This window comes from Pyrus communis, chromosome 11, assembly GCF_963583255.1.
Source record: "Pyrus communis chromosome 11, drPyrComm1.1, whole genome shotgun sequence".
Taxonomy (NCBI): domain Eukaryota; kingdom Viridiplantae; phylum Streptophyta; class Magnoliopsida; order Rosales; family Rosaceae; genus Pyrus; species Pyrus communis.
The window spans coordinates 23,966,081-23,985,179 of NC_084813.1; the positions used below are offsets into that span (position 1 = coordinate 23,966,081).

Consider the following 19,099-nt stretch of genomic DNA (forward strand, 5'->3'; position numbering starts at 1 on the left):
AGTCGGCAGCTTGGTGGGAGCAGGAGCTTCGTAGGTTGACTCCGGATCAGAGGATTGATTGGAATGTTTTTACGGGGTTGTTTAGGAGAAGGTATGTGCCCCCTGAGTATATTGACCGTAAGAAACAGGAGTTTTCCGAGTTAAAACAGCGGAAGATGTCAGCGAATGAGTACTACCGTAAGTTTACGGACTTGTCTCGTTATCACCCTGATGTCGCTGGTAATCCGGCGGAGATGCTCCGTCTTTTCCGTCTGGGCACCAGGAAGAAGTGGCGTTCTATGGCGTCTACGGTCCACAGTGAGACTTACCGGGACTTCTATGAGATACTACTGAGGATCGAGGACTCTGAGAATATGTCGAGCGATACTGATGAAGAGAAGGACGGCAACCAGAAGAAAGATGACAAAGGCAAAGGTCAGGCATCGCTCGGGCCCCGTCAAACTCAGAACTTCAAGAGAGGTGGAGCTAGTTCTAGTTCTTCGAGTGGTGGCTTCAGTGCCACTGGACAGGGTCGTGGAGGTAGATTTTCTGGTGGCGCTAGAGGCCAGAGGCAGGGCAATGGTGGTCGAGGTAGAGCCCCTATTTGCCGCAGGTGTAACAACCGGCATTTCGGCGAGTGTAGACGTGGTAGCAGTGGTTGTTTCACGTGTGGACAGGTGGGACATAGGGCGGCGAATTGTCCCCAGGGTCAGCAGCAGCAGAAACCGCAGCAGACCTTTAGGCCACCACCTGCACCACTCCAGCAGATTCAGGGTACTAGTAGTTACGGCCAGACGAGTCGAGGTGGTGCTTACCATTATCAGGGTGATGCTGTTCCTTATGCTCCGGGGCAGTATCAGTATCCCCAGGATCCCTATTCCCAGGGTGGCTATCCCCAGTATTCAGGCGGCTATATGTCGTATCCTCCAGCTCCAGCGGGTGGTTCACAGTGGTATCAAGGAGGACAATATCAGCAGGGAGAGATTGCCACTAGCAGTGCAGGATCTTCGAGACAGTCAGGCCAGCCCAGTCAGGGGCGTGGTGCTCAGGGACGCGGCGTTCAGGCGGGCAGAGGCCGCGGCGGGCGTCAACAAGGACAGGGGCGTCTTCACAATATTTCTCTGCAGGACGCTCAGAACAACCCAGACTTGATTATGGGTACGTTGAACATTCTTGGTTGTTTTGCTAGAGTCTTAATTGATTGTGGAGCTACACATTCCGTAATTTCTCATACTTTTGCTCAAGTAACGCAACCTCGCCCCACGCCTCTAGGGTATGATTTAGAGGTTGTTATGCCTAGAGGAGAGAGTTGTGTCGTAGATTGTGTGTACCCAGGATGTCCAGTGATCGTAGAGGGAGTTGCTTTGTCAGCCGATCTTATCCCGTTAGATATTGTGGACTTTGATGTGATTCTGGGCACGGATTGGTTGCACTTCTATCGTGCCAACATTGACTGTTACGGGAAAGTAGTTACGTTTCACCGACCTGGACTACCTGTGGTTACTTTCGTGGGTGAGCAGAGTGGGGTGAGACATGGCGTTATTTCGGCGCTGCGAGTGAAAAAGTTGTTATCTAAAGGCTGTCAGGGGTATCTGGCTCACGTAGTGCTAGATGAAGCTGTTTCTAACAGAGTTGAGGATGTGAGAGTGGTCAGACACTTCCCTGATGTATTTCCCGAGGATTTACCTGGGTTACCCCCAGATCGAGACGTAGAGTTCACCATTGAGTTGATTCCAGGTACAAATCCTATTTCTTTAACTCCTTATCGTATGGCTCCCGCGGAGTTGAGGGAATTGAAAGTTCAGCTGCAAGAGTTAGTGGATAAGGGATTTATCCAGCCTAGTACTTCGCCTTGGGGCGCTCCAGTGTTGTTTGTGAGGAAGAAGGATGGAACTTTGAGGCTGTGCATCGACTACAGGCAACTCAATCGGGTGACGATTAAAAACCGTTATCCATTGCCTCGTATCGATGATTTGTTCTATCAGCTGAGAGGTGCTTGTGTGTTCTCTAAGATAGACTTGAGGTCTGGTTACTATCAGCTGAAGATCAGTAGGGATGATGTCCCTAAGACGGCGTTCAGGACTCGTTACGGTCATTACGAGTTTCTGGTTATGCCATTTGGGTTGACGAATGCACCAGCCGCCTTTATGGATTTGATGAACCGAGTATTCCAGCCTTACTTGGATAGATTTGTTATTGTCTTCATCGACTATATTCTGGTGTATTCTAAGTCGAAAGCGGAGCATGTTCGACATCTTACTTTGGTGTTGAAAAGGTTGAGGGAACACCAGTTATATGCTAAGTTTAACAAGTGCCAGTTCTGGTTAGACCAAGTTGCGTTCTTGGGGCACGTCATTTCTACTCAGGTTATTTTGGTTGACCCTCAGAAGGTTGCAGCTGTGGAGAGTTGGGAGCAGCCGCGAACCGTCACCGAGGTGAGAAGTTTCCTTGGTTTGGCAGGGTATTATCGAAGATTCGTTAAGGATTTTTCGGTGATTGCCTTGCCGTTGACGAGGTTAACGAGGAAGGATGTTAAATTTGAGTGGGATGATAGGTGTGAGCAGAGTTTCCAGCGGTTGAAGCATTGTCTCACTCATGCACCTGTTTTGGCACTCCCAGACGATAGTGGTGATTTCGAGGTTTACAGCGATGCTTCCTTGAATGGTTTGGGATGTGTATTGATGCAGCATGGTAGGGTGATTGCTTATGCTTCGCGGCAGTTGAAACCTCATGAGATGAATTACCCTACACATGATTTGGAGTTGGCTGCTATCATTTTTGCGTTGAAGTTGTGGAGACATTATCTTTACGGGGAAAAGTGCAGGATCTTTACAGATCACAAGAGTCTCTAGTACCTCTTTACTCAGAAAGAACTTAATCTTCGTCAGCGGAGGTGGTTGGAGTTGCTCAGCGATTACGATTGCACGATTGATTATCATCCTGGTCGTGCGAACGTAGTGGCTGATGCACTTAGCAGGAAGTCACAGGGTCGTATTAACGCGTTGTACGCTAGTCGTGATCCTCTTTTGGTGGACTTGCGTACTACGGGAGTAAGGCTAGAAGCCGAAGATCGAGATGTGGCATTACTTGCTAATTTCCAAGTTAGGCCGATACTTGTTGATCGGGTGCTTGAAGCCCAAGTAGCTGATCAGGAGACTCAAGAACTTATTCAAGCTCGAGATCAAGGAAAGAGGCGAGACCTCAGAGTTCGTGATTCGGATGGCATGTTGATGCTAGAAGGTAGAATGTTCGTGCCTAAGAGTGTGGAGTTGAAGAAAGAAATTCTCGATGAATCACATATCTCGGCTTATGCCATGCATCCAGGAGCTACGAAAATGTATCATACCATTCGACCGTTTTTTTATTGGCCGGGTATGAAGAGGGAGATAGCCGAGTATGTGAGCAGATGTGCTGTTTGTCAGCAAGTTAAAGCAGAGAGGAAGAAGCCGTTTGGGTTGTTGCAGCCGCTTCCCGTTCCCGAGTGGAAATGGGAAAATATCACCATGGATTTTGTGTACAAGCTCCCGCGTACACATAATGGCTTTGACGACATTTGGGTGATCGTTGATCGACTCACTAAGTCGGCTCATTTTATTCCAGTGAGAGAGAAGTATTCTTTGAGCCGTTTAGCGGAGTTGTTCATCTCGAAGGTTGTGAAGTACCACGGTGTCCCTGTGAGTATTATTTCGGATCGAGATCCACGATTTACATCGAAGTTTTGGGTAGATTTCCAGGAAGCTTTGGGCACGAGATTACTTTACAGCACGGCGTATCATCCACAGACAGACGGACAGTCAGAGAGAACTATTCAGACCTTGGAGGATATGCTGCGAGCTTCGGTGTTGCAGTTTGGTGACGCTTGGCACCAGCGGTTAGATTTGATGGAATTTGCTTACAACAACAGTTTTCATTCGAGCATTAGCATGGCGCCATTTGAGGCCTTGTATGGCAGAGCTTGTCGCACACCGTTGTGTTGGTCAGAGGTTGGAGAAAGAGTCTTAGTAGGTCCAGAGATTGTTGAGGAGACTACTCAGAACGTTCAGGTGATCAAGTCTAACCTGAAAGCAGCTCAGGACAGGCAGAAGAGTCTAGCGGATCGGCATGCTACGGACAGAGCATATGAGGTCGGAGATTGGGTATTTCTGAAGCTTTCACCGTGGAGAGGTGTTGTGCGGTTCGGAAAGAAGGGGAAGTTGAGTCCCAGGTACATCGGACCATACTTGGTCACAGAACGAGTTGGTGAGGTAGCTTACAGGTTGGAGTTGCCTCCGGAGTTGGCTAGAGTGCATAATGTTTTTCACGTGTCCATGCTCCGACACTATGTTGCTGATTCATCTCATGTGATACCTCCTCAACTGCTTGAGATTAACCCAGATTTGACGTACGATGAGGAGCCGGTGACGATACTAGATTGGAAAGAGAAGGTTCTGAGGAACAAGACAGTGAATTTAGTGAAGGTTTTGTGGAGGAATCATTCAGTTGAGGAAGCAACGTGGGAGACAGAAGATCGAATGAGGGATTTGTATCCTCGTTTGTTCTTTGGCCACTAGGGGCTGCTGCTTGGTTGTTTTGAATTTCGGGACGAAATTCTATTAAGGTGGGAAGGTTGTGACATCCCGTCCCGGGATTATTAACACGTACGTGTGGAATTACAATTTTGCCCCTAGTGTGTTTTTCGTCACGTTGTGGGGTTGTTTTGTGTGTTGTGGCATGTGTTGGGCCACAAACACACACCTGCACACTCTCTGTCCTTCCCTTTCCCTCTGTCTCTCTCTCCCGTGTCTCTCTTTCTCTTCCCCGAGCTTCCACTTCCCCTGTAAACGTACGGACACAAACCAAGGACCATTAAACCGTAGCAGATCGAGGAAACCAAGGGTGCAGTTGTGATCGTGAGGTCGAGGGGAGCACGAATATACCACTTTCAGGTAAGAACTTCGACGTTTTCACGTCGATATCGCGATGTCCGTTTTGAGCACTGTTCATGCAACATTAATTTACTTAGTTTTTGGACATTTGAAGCTTGTAGGTGTGTTGGTGAGGTCCTAAGGAGTGTCGGAGTAGCTCGTTGGACGAATTTGGACGTCGGGAAGGCCTGGTTCGAAGTTGGCCGGTTTTTGAGTTGTGAGACAGGTATGATCGCGTAGTTTTTAGCTTTTAAAAGTTGTGTAACGTGATTCTACTAGTTTAGGGCTTTCTTTTGGTCCAAGAATCATAGAAAATGGTTGAGAAACGAAGGAGAATAGTGAGTTTAAACTTTTCCCAGTTTTCCGGCGACCGGAGTCCGGCGAGAGTCGATCGGAGAAGAAAGGGGAATATTCCGTTAAGTTTAACGGAATATTCCTAACGGCAGTAACGGCATCCGGTTAGATTTAACGGAATATTCCGTAAGTTTAACGGAATATTCCTGACGGCGTCTGTTGACACCGTCAGTGTGCCTGGCACGTGGCCGCGCGTGGGGGGCGCGTAGGTCCGTGCCTGTGCTGGCGCGTGGGGGCGCGTGTGGGGTCCAAAAATTATTTTAAAAATATGGTTGTGATCCTGAGGTTGTGTAGAGCACGTTGGTATATTCATTTGTCCATTTTGAGCAATGTATGAGAAGTTATTACGAGAAACGGGTTATGTGCTTTAAAGTTAACGTTTTTATAGTTGTTTCGCATTTAGGTGACACGTACCCTGAGGACGAGCGTGCACACGCGAGGCAGGGGGGCTACGACCCTTCTACATACCAGTGAGTGGGCTTTTGTTTTCCGTATATACCTATATACATATTAATTCCCAGAAATTAGTATAAATGCTTAGTTATATGCCATTTCTTTTATATATAATTGGTGGTTATGCATGAGTAGTGGCATATACGTTTAATTATATATTCAATTATGCATATGTCATATATATTTATATGTGGGTGCTGTGGAGGCATAGGTAAGTGCCAGGTAAGCGTTATTTAACGATTGCATTAAATAGTGGTTAGAGATGCTTAGAGAGCTCATAACCTGCACCCCCGGTGTTAGTGCTCCCGCCCAGAGTAGGGCACAGTCCTTCACGTGTTGTTCACCTCCCGCACCATACGCTCAGCTTGGATCCAAGCTAGGTGCATAGGCCTGTCGTACAGACCACAGTAGGTGGTTCCGACTCGTAGGTGACCCGCGATTATTCGCACAGCCTTCACGTGATCGTAGCACTAGAGCGTATATACATGTTACACCCAGGCCTGTCGTACAGACCCCTTTAGGTGGTTCCGACTCGTGGGCAGGTTTAGATATTGAGATTGAGATTTGAGCTCTATATGCAGCCGTACAGGTCACGTTAGGTGACTCCGGCTGCCAGAGGATTATGTGATTGATATGACTCATACCTGAGCACTTGCATATCATTATGAGATTTTGACATGGCATATACTGAGCATGATTGGCATACTCTTGAGCATGTTTGGTATATCTATACATACGTTTATATGTTTATTTTCTGGGAAGTATACAGGTTTTACGGCGAGGGGTTAGATTGTATTTTGCTAAATGGTTTTCAAAGAGCTTTGTTTTTGCCCACTCACGCTTTTGTTTTGCGCCCCTCCAGGTTCTAGTTGCTTAGCCGTTGCGGTGGTTTCCCTTGAGAGTTTTTCGGCGTTCTGACAGACACTCCACATTGTAGGGTCGCCTTCGGGCGTACTACTGTTATCTTTTTTGTTTGGACTGCTCTAGACCTGCTCTGAAATTGTATCTCACTTACTAGCACTTATATTAGTACCTTGTATGCTAGTTTTGAATTATTCGTACTTTTATATTACTACTTTACTAGCTTCCGCACGTGCACATGGCTACGTCACCTTTGAGTGACGGCCAGCACACTCCGATCTCGGTCGGGGTGTGTCATACCCATCCTAATTATATGTACCCATTCATGTAAAACTTTTTAATCTTAAAATGTACTCATTCTTAAATATACCAATTTGTTAGATGTAAAATGTACATTTTTTTTTTATATAAAATCTATTCAATTTTTTTTCTAATCCATTTTTAAACTTATATGGGTAAATTCTTTTTTCTTTGATTTTAAAATGTATCCATGTCAAGTTTAATCGAAGAAATTTACTAATGTTATTAAGCCTAATATCTTTTTTTTTTTTTGGTGATTTTGAAGAATGTACCCATGTTTTGATACAATTAATTTTTGGTTAATTTTGATGAATGTACCCATATTTACACACACACACACACAATAGTATATTTATATTTTAGTATTTTTAATCCCGCAAATTATGGTTTTTTTATTTAATCAACTAAAATTTCTAATTTTTAATTTAATTAAAAAATATAGTAACGTACATAGAAATAAATTATCACATTAATTTTAGGGGTCTTTGTGACATCCCGTCCCGGGATTATTAAAACGTACATGTGAAATTACAATTTTGCCCCTAGTGTGTTTTTCGTCACGTTATGGGGTTGTTTTGTGTGTTGTGGCATGTGTTGGGCCACACACACACCTGCACATTCACTGTCTCTCTCCACCCTCTCTCTGTCTCTGTCTCTCATCTCTTTCTCACCCTTCCCGTTCACCTTAATACGTACGGACAAACCCACAACCCACCAAATCCTCACAGATCGAAGAAACTGAGGATACCATTGAACTCGTGTGGTCGAGACGAGCACAACCATACCATTTTCAGGTAGGAACTCTAACGTTTTCACGTCGTTTTGTCAATGGCCGAGTTGAGTACTATTCATGCAAAGTTTATTTATTGAGTTTTTGGGATTTCTAAGCTCGTAGGTAGCTTGGTGGTGTCCTAAGGAGCCTCGGAATGCTTCGTTGGACGAATTTGGACGTCGGGATCGTCCTGCTCGAAGTTGGCCGGTTTTGGTTGTTTGCACAGGTAAGATCGCGTAAGTTTTAACCCTTAAAACTTGTTGGGACATGTTCTACTAGTCTAGGGCTTTCATTTGGTCCAAGAATCACGAAAAACGGTTGAGAAACGAGCGAGAAAACCCAAGTTGCAGGTTTTCCCAGTTTCCGGTGCCGGCGACGTCGCCGGCGATTGAATGAAGAAGGCGACAGAATATTCCGTCAATTCTGACGGAATATTCCTGACGCCGTTAACGGAACCTGTTAGTTTTAACGGAATATTCCGTCAGTTTAACGGAATATTCCTGACGGCGTCTGTTGACACCGTCAGTGTGCATGGCACGTGGCCGCGCGTGGGGGGCGTGTAGGTCCGTGCCTTGGCCGGCGCGTGGGGGCGCGTGCGGCGGAGGAAAATTATTTTAAAAATATGGTTGTGATCCTGAGGTTGTGTAGAGCACGTTGGTATATTCATTTGTCCATTTTGAACAATGTATGAGAAGTTATTACGAGAAGTTAGTTATGTGCTTTAAAGTTAACGTTTTTATAGTTATTTCGCATTTAGGTGACACGTACCCCGAGGACGAGCGTGCACACGCGAGGCAGGGGGGCTACGACCCTTCTACATATCAGTGAGTGGGCTTTTGTTTTCCGTATATACCTATATACATTTATATTCCCAGAAATTGTTTATTAAGGGTAATGTATGTTATGCCATGCACTTTATCATTATCGTTTATGCATCATCACATGCATTAGTAGTGGCATACATTCATATATGCATATTGGGTGCCGTGGACGCACAGGTAAGTGCCAGGTAAGAGGTATGCATGGTTATATTTCAGTAGTGGTTTGAGATGATTAGAGAGCTCATAACCTGCACCCCGGTGTTAGTGCTCCCGCCCAGAGTAGGGCACAGTCCTTCACGTGATGTTCACCTCCCGCACCACACGCTCAGCTTGGATCCAAGTTAGGTGCATAGGCCTGTCGTACAGACCACATTAGGTGGTTCCGACTCGTAGGTGACCCGCGATTATTCGCACAGCCTTCACGTGATCGTAGCACTAGAGCGTATATATATATGTTACACCCAGGCCTGTCGTACAGACCACTTTGAAGTGGTTCCGACTCGTGGGCAGGTTCAGTTGTTGAGTTGAGATTTGAGTTCTAGATGCAGCCGTACAAGTCACGTTAGGTGACTCCGGCTGCCAGATGTTATGATATTGATATGATTTATACCTGGGCACTTACATGCATTATGAGGCTTTGGCATGGCATATCTTGAGCATGTTTGGAATATTTATACATACGTTTATATGTTTATTTTCTGGGAAGTATACAGGTTTTACGGCGAGGGGTTAGAATGTATTTTGCTAAATGGTTTTCAAAGAGCTTTGTTTTTGCCCACTCACGCTTTTGTTTTGCGCCCCTCTAGGTTCTAGTTGCTTAGCAGTTGCGGTGGTTTCCTTTGAGGGCTTTCCGGCGTTTCTGACAGACAATCCCCATTGTAGGGTCGCCTTCGGGCGTACTACTGTTGTCGTTTTCGTTTGGGCTGCTATAGACCTGCTCTGAAATTGTATCTCACTTACTAGCACTTGTTTTAGTACCTTGTATGCTAGTTTTAATTATTCGTACTTTTATATTACTACTTTATTAGCTTCCGCACGTGCACATGGCTACGTCACTTTCGTGTGACGGCCAGCACGCTCCGATCTCGGTCGAGGTGTGTCAGTCTTGATCAAAAATTAAAAACTAACAAGATTTCAATCAAAGAATATTCGTAACTAAGGACCGTATCCAAAGTCTCTCCAAAAAAAAAAAAAAATACTGCCCTAGTCTGTTTGGTTGTCAAGCCCAACATGGTCTACTGTCTGGTCTCTTCTTTTCTTTTTTTACTGTGTCAGTCTGTGTGCCCGACAAAAGACCCCTTCCCTCTGAAGGCTGTATTGAGATTCTTAAAAGCTCTAAACAAAAAATCAAATGGCAGAAACCAAACATAACCAATTGTACCGAAGAATTCTTGGATAAATCCAGTTTTGTCTGATCAGTTTTGTTCAAAGTGGAATCGAACCGGTCAAAATCTACTGTTAGATAATTGATTAACACTGAACCAAACTGAACCGTAACCAACATTACATGCAATGGATCGGCTACACCTATTTACTCCAAGGGTCCTAGCTACTACCAATTGCAAAATCCCATTTACACACTTTGCATAATTTTGCAACAAATGCAAACCAAAGAAGTAACAATTCGTCCTTAAGTGAAAACTTCCATTTAAAAATTAGTACATATATATAGTTCATCCAGATGATTATTTAACGGAAGTAACACCATTTATTGACTAATTAATCAAAAAGTTAAAGGCATCCATCACTCTTCAGAGTCTTGAGAGCAGTTGGATTATGCATCATATTGCAAAGCATAGGTCGTCGGGGTCGGGGCAGTGCCTGTCGGATCGCAACACTTAAAGCAATAGGGCTTTGGATTATGCACGCACAAGCAGCATGCACATCTCCCGTCACATTCTACAACATATTATTCAACAAACAAAATTAAGTCGATTAAATGTGTATAGTATATAATTAATTAATAATTAGAGTACTATTAGGGATTCATTAAACTTTTTAATTACATACTGGCGACGGCGGCCTTGGCGGAGGAAGACAGCCTGGTGTCGTTGAGATAAACTGCATATGGTTATGAGAGGTATGGGAGCCGCGTAGTTGCATGAGCCTTCATGGTCGTAGTCACAGTTATAAACAGTACGACCGCCATGCAAAATACAATTTTGTTGACGCTGGCCGTTTCTCAGAAATATTAACAACTTAACAAGAATATAATTGATGGGTGGGTTCAATATCTAAAACTCATCCACCTTAATTTGGATGAGAAACTATATATGCTCGATTGTACAGATATATACACTACTTTTTAGACCAATATTGGAAGGTAAATTAATGATTATTTCAAATGAATATGGGAATTAGGCAAGGTAATGGTTACAACATATGTCATATATTTACTGATTAGGCAAATTAATGATTACAACATATGGTATATTTGATAATTATTTTGATTTTCTTTTGCAAATATAAAAGAAGATTCAAGCGACATTAGGAGAGGAAATCAAGTCAAGCACATGCCCTAGGTCAACTAATGATCTATCGATCAAATATATAAAGCATAAAATTTGCAACTTAAAATACTATTACTCAAAGCAAAATCATTGTCAAAGTGAATCGTCGTAATGCAACATATCAATATAACAAGAAATTTTTTATTGTACCGAATATACGGACGGATAAACTAAATATAATAATATAATTGATTGATGTACCGAACTAGATTCTTGAGATACTTCTCTCCAATATAACATATATTATATATATAAACACAAACAACATAACATATTAATACAACTTACAGAAACACAAACGTCATTTACTAATAAAACAAATAAATTGTATCTCGAATTACGCATCTGCTTCATTCACGCAGCCATGCAGCCAATCCCGTAGCGAGTACTCGGAAACACAAGAAACAAGCCGCTGCACACGATTCCCACCATCAACGGGAAACTCTCCATCACTTCATCCATGTCCTTCTCGTGCCCCGGAAACAAACAGTCCGTCACGCGGCGGTCCGAAAATGCGATCGCCACGAACACCATGACGGACATAATGGCATGAACGAAGTCCGACAGCCCCAACTTGTACCTCTCCTCCTTCGGCACCTCCACCATCAAGCCCGGCTTAAACACCGCTAGCCCTTTCTGCGTCACGAACCCGTAGTACAACTTCCCGTCCGGACCACGGAAACTGTCCGTGAAGTGGAAGAAAAAGCATGAGAGGGCGCACATACCCAAGAGCCCGTACGTCATCATGGTGGTGACACGCGTGCACTCCCCGGTTCTGTAGATAGCGGGGAGAACCATCTCAAAGGTTAGGAGAGTGCCCGTGGGAAGAAAGTTGGCCAGCATTGAAGTCTTGGATAGGGTTTTCTGGACCCCTTTCGCAACGGCACGCCGTTTGCGGCCGTGCAAGTGGTCCGGGTTCAGTCGGAGCAGGGGCAGAGGCTGAGATGAAGAAGAAGGTGGCGGTGGCTTTGGTGGTGATTTGGTGGACTCGTCGTCGTGTGGATCCCCGTAGACTGCATTATTGTAGATTTTGATTCCGACGCCGTCAGTCGTTTGGTCCATTCTTGCAGTTGTTCTCTCTCTGGGAAAGTTCGATCGATTGGTTTTGTGGATATGGATTTTAACTTTGGAACGGTTTCTGAATTATATATATAAAGGTTTTGTCAATTCAAAATTTAGGTAGTCATCAACGGTTATTTGGAGAACTGTTAACTGGTTTATATAATTATCTGTTTTGTTTTTCCGAAATAATTCAAATAATTTACAAACATATATATATTTTCCTGTTAATTCGAGGTCTCTAAATTTGATTCTCCATGTTAGCATACAACAACGATTAGATCATTTCCCCTATGACTAATAAAAAAAAATTTCATGCTCTTGGAACGTCATGACTCATAAGAGTATTCTAAAGCATTGTCATGTAGACAAGTTAATACACATTTCAATCCAGCTACTTAGTAGTACGGTCTAGTTAGTGGTATGTTTTTTCACTTATAAGTAAAGATTTTAGGTTCGATTGTCGCTAAAGACGAATTTGAACCACATTATGGGCTGGTTTGGTATTGCTGTGCATTGAAGAAAAACTATTTCTGCTGTGCTATGAGAATAAACAGCTGTGAAATAAAACAGTAAAGTGTTTGGTAAACTTTTTTGTAAAAGTGCTTTTAACGAAAAAAGCAGTGTTAAAGTGTGTGGTAAATTTTTATGTAAAACTGTTGCAACAGTGTAAACTGACTAACAAAGATATGATATTGAATATTATATAATAATTTTTTTTATCTTTTCTTTTATTATGACATTTATAAGATTTATATAAACTATTTATAAACAGTTGTGAGAGGACGAAAGTGAGACGTGGCGGGGTCGACGATGAAGTCGACGGGTATAATGTATAATTTATTTAATTGCTAAAGGCCATTTTGGGTATTGAAAAATTTCATTAAAGGCCTCAACGCGTCTTGCTAAATCAGTTTGCACAGAAGTTGGGCAAGCAAAAAAAGCCGATTTTTCAAAGCTGGGTTTTATGTTTTTGGCTTTTTTCACCCAAAATTGTGAAAAAAAAGCTGAAGTTGAATGTTTACCAAACCAGGGCTTAGCCTAGTGTGAGACTTAGCCCACTCCCCTACTCCTTTAGTGTAGATAATATCGTTTGTTAATAAAAAAAATACACATCTCAATGCATGATTTTGGAATTATCAAAAAAATAATGCTAGGGAGGAGAGATTTTTCAATATATCGAAAACACGGCCTGGTAAACCAAGTGTAACAATACAATTGGTGAAAACTTTTTCTCAAGGGTGACCACAATTTGAGAATTTTTTCAGTATGCCGGAAACATGGCTTGATACACCAAGTGTTATAATACAAGTAGCTATAATTTTTTTTTTTCTTTCAAATATCCAACCAGTTGTATTATGACACTTGACGTACCGTGTGGTGTTCCCAACACACTGAAAAATCTCTCCACAATTTTAGACCATATTAGCGTACTATCTCATGTGGCAAATTATGCATATAACTATCATCCGATAAGATATATTCGATAATTGATGTGATATGTACATATCACTCGTCCCATCAAATGGTACATTAAATGATACAAAAATGTAATATCTCAATATTTTTTTTCTGAAATTAAGCCTTCGGAACTGTTATTAGCATTTCAAAAATCTCTTTCTACACTCCTCATAAGTGTATTTTTCTTTCTCATTTTAAAAAAATTTGGAGTGCCAATAACAATTCTCTTCAACTTTAAGGAAAACTAATGAAAATAACTTAAGAGATTTGAGTTTTAATCAAAAGGACAAGAAGGTGTTGTGAGTGAATAATACCATAAGTGACTTTTCAGAGTAAAATTATCTTTTTTTGTTAAACTAAATAGTGAGTTTTCGTTAAAACTCTCTAAAACTTCAACCTACAGTATTGCTTTTTACTTTGTTGTATGCCGAGACTCCTCCGTAAATCCCAATCCCCAAATCCAAATGCATGGTTCGGCTTCGAATCCCAACCGCCAGTAACTGTAATTCAAACTTTGGCTCCAAAAAGCAGCAATGTCTCCACCTCCTCAGCCTCTGCTCAACCTACAAACACCTCTCTCAGATGCGGAATGTGTGGACGTGGAGTGCCATGATTGTAGGGTTAGCACAACATTGGTTTGCCAAGGAAGCCCTTGAACTTTTCCTGAAGATGCTGAGCTCTCCAATAAACCCGAATTACGTCACCTTTCTGGGGGTTCTCAAGCCATGCTGGACTGGTGGAGGATGGAGGATGGGTACCGATACTTTAATGATATGGAACACGTACATTGGATTACACCCATGATCGTGCACTATGGTGCCATGGTGGATATCTTAGGTCGTGCTGGTCGTCTCAGCGAGGCTTATAGTTTCATGATGAGCATGCCCCTTGACCCCGATCCCGTGATATGGAGAACATTGCTTAGTGCATGCACTACTCACAGTGCCAAGGATAACAAAGGGGTAGGAAACAAAGTAAGAGACAAGTTGCTTGAATTGGAGCCAAAGAGGGGTGGGAATCTTGTGATGGCTGCAAACATGTTTGCCGAAGTTGGGATGTGGGACAAAGCGGCAAATTTGAGGAAGGTTATGAAAGAAAGACGAATGAAGAAGATGGCGGGGGAGAGTTGCGTTGAGTTAGGCGGGTCCGTCCATAAGTTCTTTTCTGGCTATGATTCCTGTAAACTTTTGGATTCTCATTATCTTTCTCTACAAGGATACAAGGATTTATATACATGACTTCAAGTATCAAGATCAAATCACCCTAAATTAAGGGATACAAGTGTGTAGGTAGGACGGCTTATACTTTGTAGGTAGGACGGCTTATAGGACGGCTTATACTTTGTGGGTAGGACGGCTTATAGGACGGCTTATAGGACGGCTTGTACTTTGTAGGTAGGACGGCTTATGACTACTAACAACCTTATCAACATCCCCCGGCAAACTTGACTCCGGGGAGGAGACAAAGTTTGAACACAGAGATCGAAAACGCGTCGTAGACAGCCCCTTCGTAAAGACATCTGCAAGCTGCAATGTGGAAGGCAGAAACTGAACTCGATGAGTACCAGAAGCAACTCGTTCACGAACGAAATGATAGTCAAGGGCAATATGCTTAGTGCGAGCATGAAACACGGGGTTAGCAGCCATGTACGTTGCACTTAAGTTGTCACAATGCATCAAAATAGGAAGACGAACAGGCACCCGTAGTTCATGTAGTAAACTGAGGATCCAAATGGTATCGGCACAAGCAAAGGCAAGAGCCCTATACTCCGCTTCAGCACTAGAGCGAGACACTGTCCGTTGCTTCTTGGCACACCAAGAAATTAAATTATTCCCCAAGTAAACACAAAAACCAGTTGTAGAACGGCGGGTGTCTGGACACCCCGCCCAATCCGCATCCGAATAGGCAGCAAGCTGAAATGGTTGAGCAGAGGGTGTGAACGTAATTCCCATGCCCAAAGTCCCTTTAAGATATCGCAAGATACGTTTAACAGCATCCATATGGTCAGTGGTAGGACGTCCCATAAATTGAGCAACAATTTGCACCGCAAAGGAGATGTCAGGACGCGTTAACGTGAGATACTGAAGTGAGCCCACAATTTGTCTATAAAGGGATGCATCTGGAAGAGGTGAACCTGAGGTAGCAGATAAAGAAGTCTTGGCAGCAACTGGAGTAGGGCATGGTTTACACTCAAGCATATTACTACGTTTCAAAATATCAAGAGTATATTTGTTTTGTGTCAACCGGAGGCCAGAAGATAGATGGGAGACTTCGACACCCAAGAAATAGTGTAAACGCCCAAGGTCTTTAAGTTCAAACTCCTTACCCAAAACTGCAATAAAGGTTTGAAGTAGAGAAGAAGCATTACCCGTCAACACTATGTCATCAACATAGAGAAGAAAAATCAAAATTGTAGAACCCTGATGAAAAGTGAACATGGAGCTATCCGCCCTACTTTGAACAAAGCCAGAATGGACAAGGAAAGCACTGAGGCGTTGAAACCAAGCACGTGGTGCTTGTTTAAGACCATAGAGTGCCTTGTGCAATTTACACACATAATTAGGGTGAGTGGGATCAACGAAACCTGGCGGCTGCTGCATATAAACCTCCTCCATAAGAGAGCCATGAAGAAAAGCATTCTTCACATCAAGTTGATGAAGAGGCTACCCAAAGTGCACTGCTAAACTCAAAATTGTGCGAATCGTCGTAGGTTTAACCACGGGACTAAAAGTTTCTGAATAATCAACACCGGCTTGTTGGTGAAACCCCTTGGCGACAAGACGCGCCTTATGACGTTCAATCGAGCCATCCGAATTCTGTTTCAACTTAAACACCCATTTACAACCGACGATGTTGGCACGAGGAACCGGAGGAACCAAAGACCACGTACGTTGTTTTAATAAAGCATTGAATTCATCTGACATCGTCTGTCTCCATTCAGGGGACCTAGATGCTTGGCTGTAACATGTAGGTTCAGAATCTTCCCCAACCAAAGCAATGAAGGCGTGAGGAATGGGATGGCGCGATGCAAAGTAAGACCGAGCTTTGGGTTTAAAGATACCCGATTTGGAGCGAGTTTGAGGTCCAATATATGGAACTGGGGCAGTAACAATAGCTTGAGATGGCTCGCTAGCTGACGGGAGTAAGCTACCAGATGCAGGTGGAGCTGTGACGCCAGGACCAGAGGGAGGCACAACACCCTGTCCAGTACCAGAATCTGAAGCAGCTGCTGCAGAGAGAGGAGCAACAGGTGGTTGCAGAGAACTAGTAGATGGCGGTGTAGGCAGAGTTTGCGTCTCAGAGGGCAGCGAGTAAGGTGCATGAATAATTGGCACAAATGCAAAGTCTGATGGTGGCATCGTGGAAGAAGCAGCAAGAGCACCATAAGGATATGAGTCCTCATTAAAAATAACATGACGAGAGAGATATACTCGGCCAGTCGGAGGGTGAAGACATCGATAACCCTTGTATTGGTCACTGTAGCCAAGAAAAACACAAGCCAAAGATCTAGGTTGTAGTTTATTAGTCATATAATCACCAAGATACGGAAAGCAAGCACAACCAAAAGTTCGGAAAGCCATATAATCTGGAGACCGTCCAAATAGCATTTGGAATGGAGAGGCCCACTTAAGAACATGAGAGGGTAACCGATTCAAAACATAAACAGCGGTGCAAAGTGCCTCAGCCCAAAATTTAGGAGGAAGATTGGCAGCAAGTAACAATGTGCGTCCCATTTCAGAAATATGACGGTGTTTGCGTTCAGCAAGGCCATTTTGCTGCGGGGTATGCGGACAAGAAAATCTGTGGTGAATCCCTTTTTGCGCACACAAGGTCCGAAACGATAAATTATCATACTCCTTACCCCCATCACTTTGGAAGATTTTAACCATGGTCGAAAATTGATTATAAATAAGAGTGAGAAAAGTATTAAAGTGAGTAAAAACCTCTGACTTATTACGCATGGGATAAATCCATGTATACCGTGTGTAGTCATCGGTAAACAAGACATAATAACGAAAACCGGAGACTGACAAAATAGGAGACATCCAAACATCAGAATGAATTAATTCAAAAGGAGACTTAGCATAATGTTCAGAAGAATGAAATGACAGACGATGGGATTTAGCCAACGCACAATGATTACAAAAATTTTTATTTGAAACTGAAAAAGACGAGCCTAATACATCACTAGAGGCTAATACATTAAGAACTTGACGAGATGGATGCCCAAGACGACGATGCCAAAGTGATGACGACGCTAAAACGGAAACAAAAGCACGTTTGGGAGCTGACCAATTCCTAGAGGCAAGACCAAGCTTAATGGGATAGAGGCCATCCTCACATGGGCCCTGAAAAAGAACAACACCGGTTTTTAAATCACGGATGACAAAACCCCAAGGAAAGAACGTTAAACTAACAAGATTATCACGTGTAAACTTAGCAACCGACAATAAATTCTTTTTAATTGCTGGAACATGTAAAACTTGGGATAATCGAAAAATAAACGACCCAGACTCAAATGAAATATTACCAGTGTGCGCAATAGGGAGGGCCTCACCACTACCAACAACCACCTTGTCATGAGAACCATACCCAGTAGCCGAAGTCATTGTTCGAGCATCACTCGTCATATGATGAGTAGCCCTAGTATCGGGATACCATGTTGGATCAGAGGGAGAAGTAAGATGCATACCAGCAAAGGCACGAGAGATATCATCATTTGAACGAGTAGCTTGAGGACACAATGCAGCAATGTGGCCAAATTGGTTGCAGGCCCAACACTGAGGACCACGATTGACAGGAGCAGGTCCAAGAATACCAAGGCGTTGTTGTACAGCACCACGTTGACCATATCGCCCAACACCTCCATGTTGATTCGATCGACCACCACTAGGGGTACGGGGAAACCGATTGCCACCAGAAGCACCATTGGGGCGAGAAGAAGAGTGACCACCGCGTCCATTAGACGAACCACCAACCGTATGACGGGCAGAATAGAAAGCAGAATGGGATGATGCAGCAACCTGTTTCATGGCGTGCTTGGACTCAAAGACTAGGAGACGGGTACGCAGATCATTAAAGGATGGCAGAGGTGGAAAAATTGGTCAGGGCCAAGACAAGCATTTCATATTCAGGCCCCAAGCCGTTAAGCACATACGTAACCAAATCATCATTCTGAACAGGTTGACCAATGGAGGCCAATTGATCTACCAAATGCTTGGCTAGACCTAAGTATTCTGCAATTGTTTGGTTCCCTTTCTGAAGAGAAAGCAACTGAAACCGATTATGGGTAGAATTAGCAAGGGATTGTTGAGAAAAATTCTGACGAAGATGCTCCCATATCTCACGAGAAGTGGACAGCCCAACAGTCAAAGAAAGAACGGGCTCAGTAAGCGTAGCACGTAGCAGGCTCACAAGTGTCTGATCAGTCTGGTACCACACAAGGTAATCGGGATTAGGAGTCGTAGTGACCACAGGAGGAACCACCGTAGAAGTAACATCAGAATCAACAGAAGCAGTGGGGGAGGCAGCAGGCGCATGGGTGGTGATAAAGAGAGGAGGACAGGGGTGAGTTCCATCAACAAAACGCCAAAGATTTTGGCCAATCAGAAAAGGCTTAACCTG

General features: G+C 43.6%; 3 protein-coding genes across 3 annotated transcripts; 1 reads left to right on the forward strand and 2 right to left on the reverse strand.

Annotated features, from left to right (window-relative positions):
- Positions 1-11,164: 11,164 nt before the first annotated feature.
- LOC137749323 (protein DMP8-like) lies at positions 11,165-12,049 on the reverse strand. The gene has a single exon (XM_068489420.1). The coding sequence runs from the start codon at positions 12,014-12,016 to the stop codon at positions 11,309-11,311; it is 708 nt and encodes a 235-aa protein (XP_068345521.1). The 5' UTR covers positions 12,017-12,049; the 3' UTR covers positions 11,165-11,308.
- A 2,150-nt stretch (positions 12,050-14,199) lies between these two features.
- LOC137709259 (pentatricopeptide repeat-containing protein At2g36730-like) lies at positions 14,200-14,712 on the forward strand. The gene has a single exon (XM_068448351.1). It carries the CDS (start codon positions 14,200-14,202, stop codon positions 14,710-14,712), a length of 513 nt encoding a protein of 170 aa, XP_068304452.1.
- Positions 14,713-14,808: 96 nt separating this feature from the next.
- On the reverse strand, positions 14,809-16,089 carry LOC137709260 (uncharacterized mitochondrial protein AtMg00810-like). The gene has a single exon (XM_068448352.1). The coding sequence runs from the start codon at positions 16,087-16,089 to the stop codon at positions 14,809-14,811; it is 1,281 nt and encodes a 426-aa protein (XP_068304453.1).
- Positions 16,090-19,099: the final 3,010 nt, after the last annotated feature.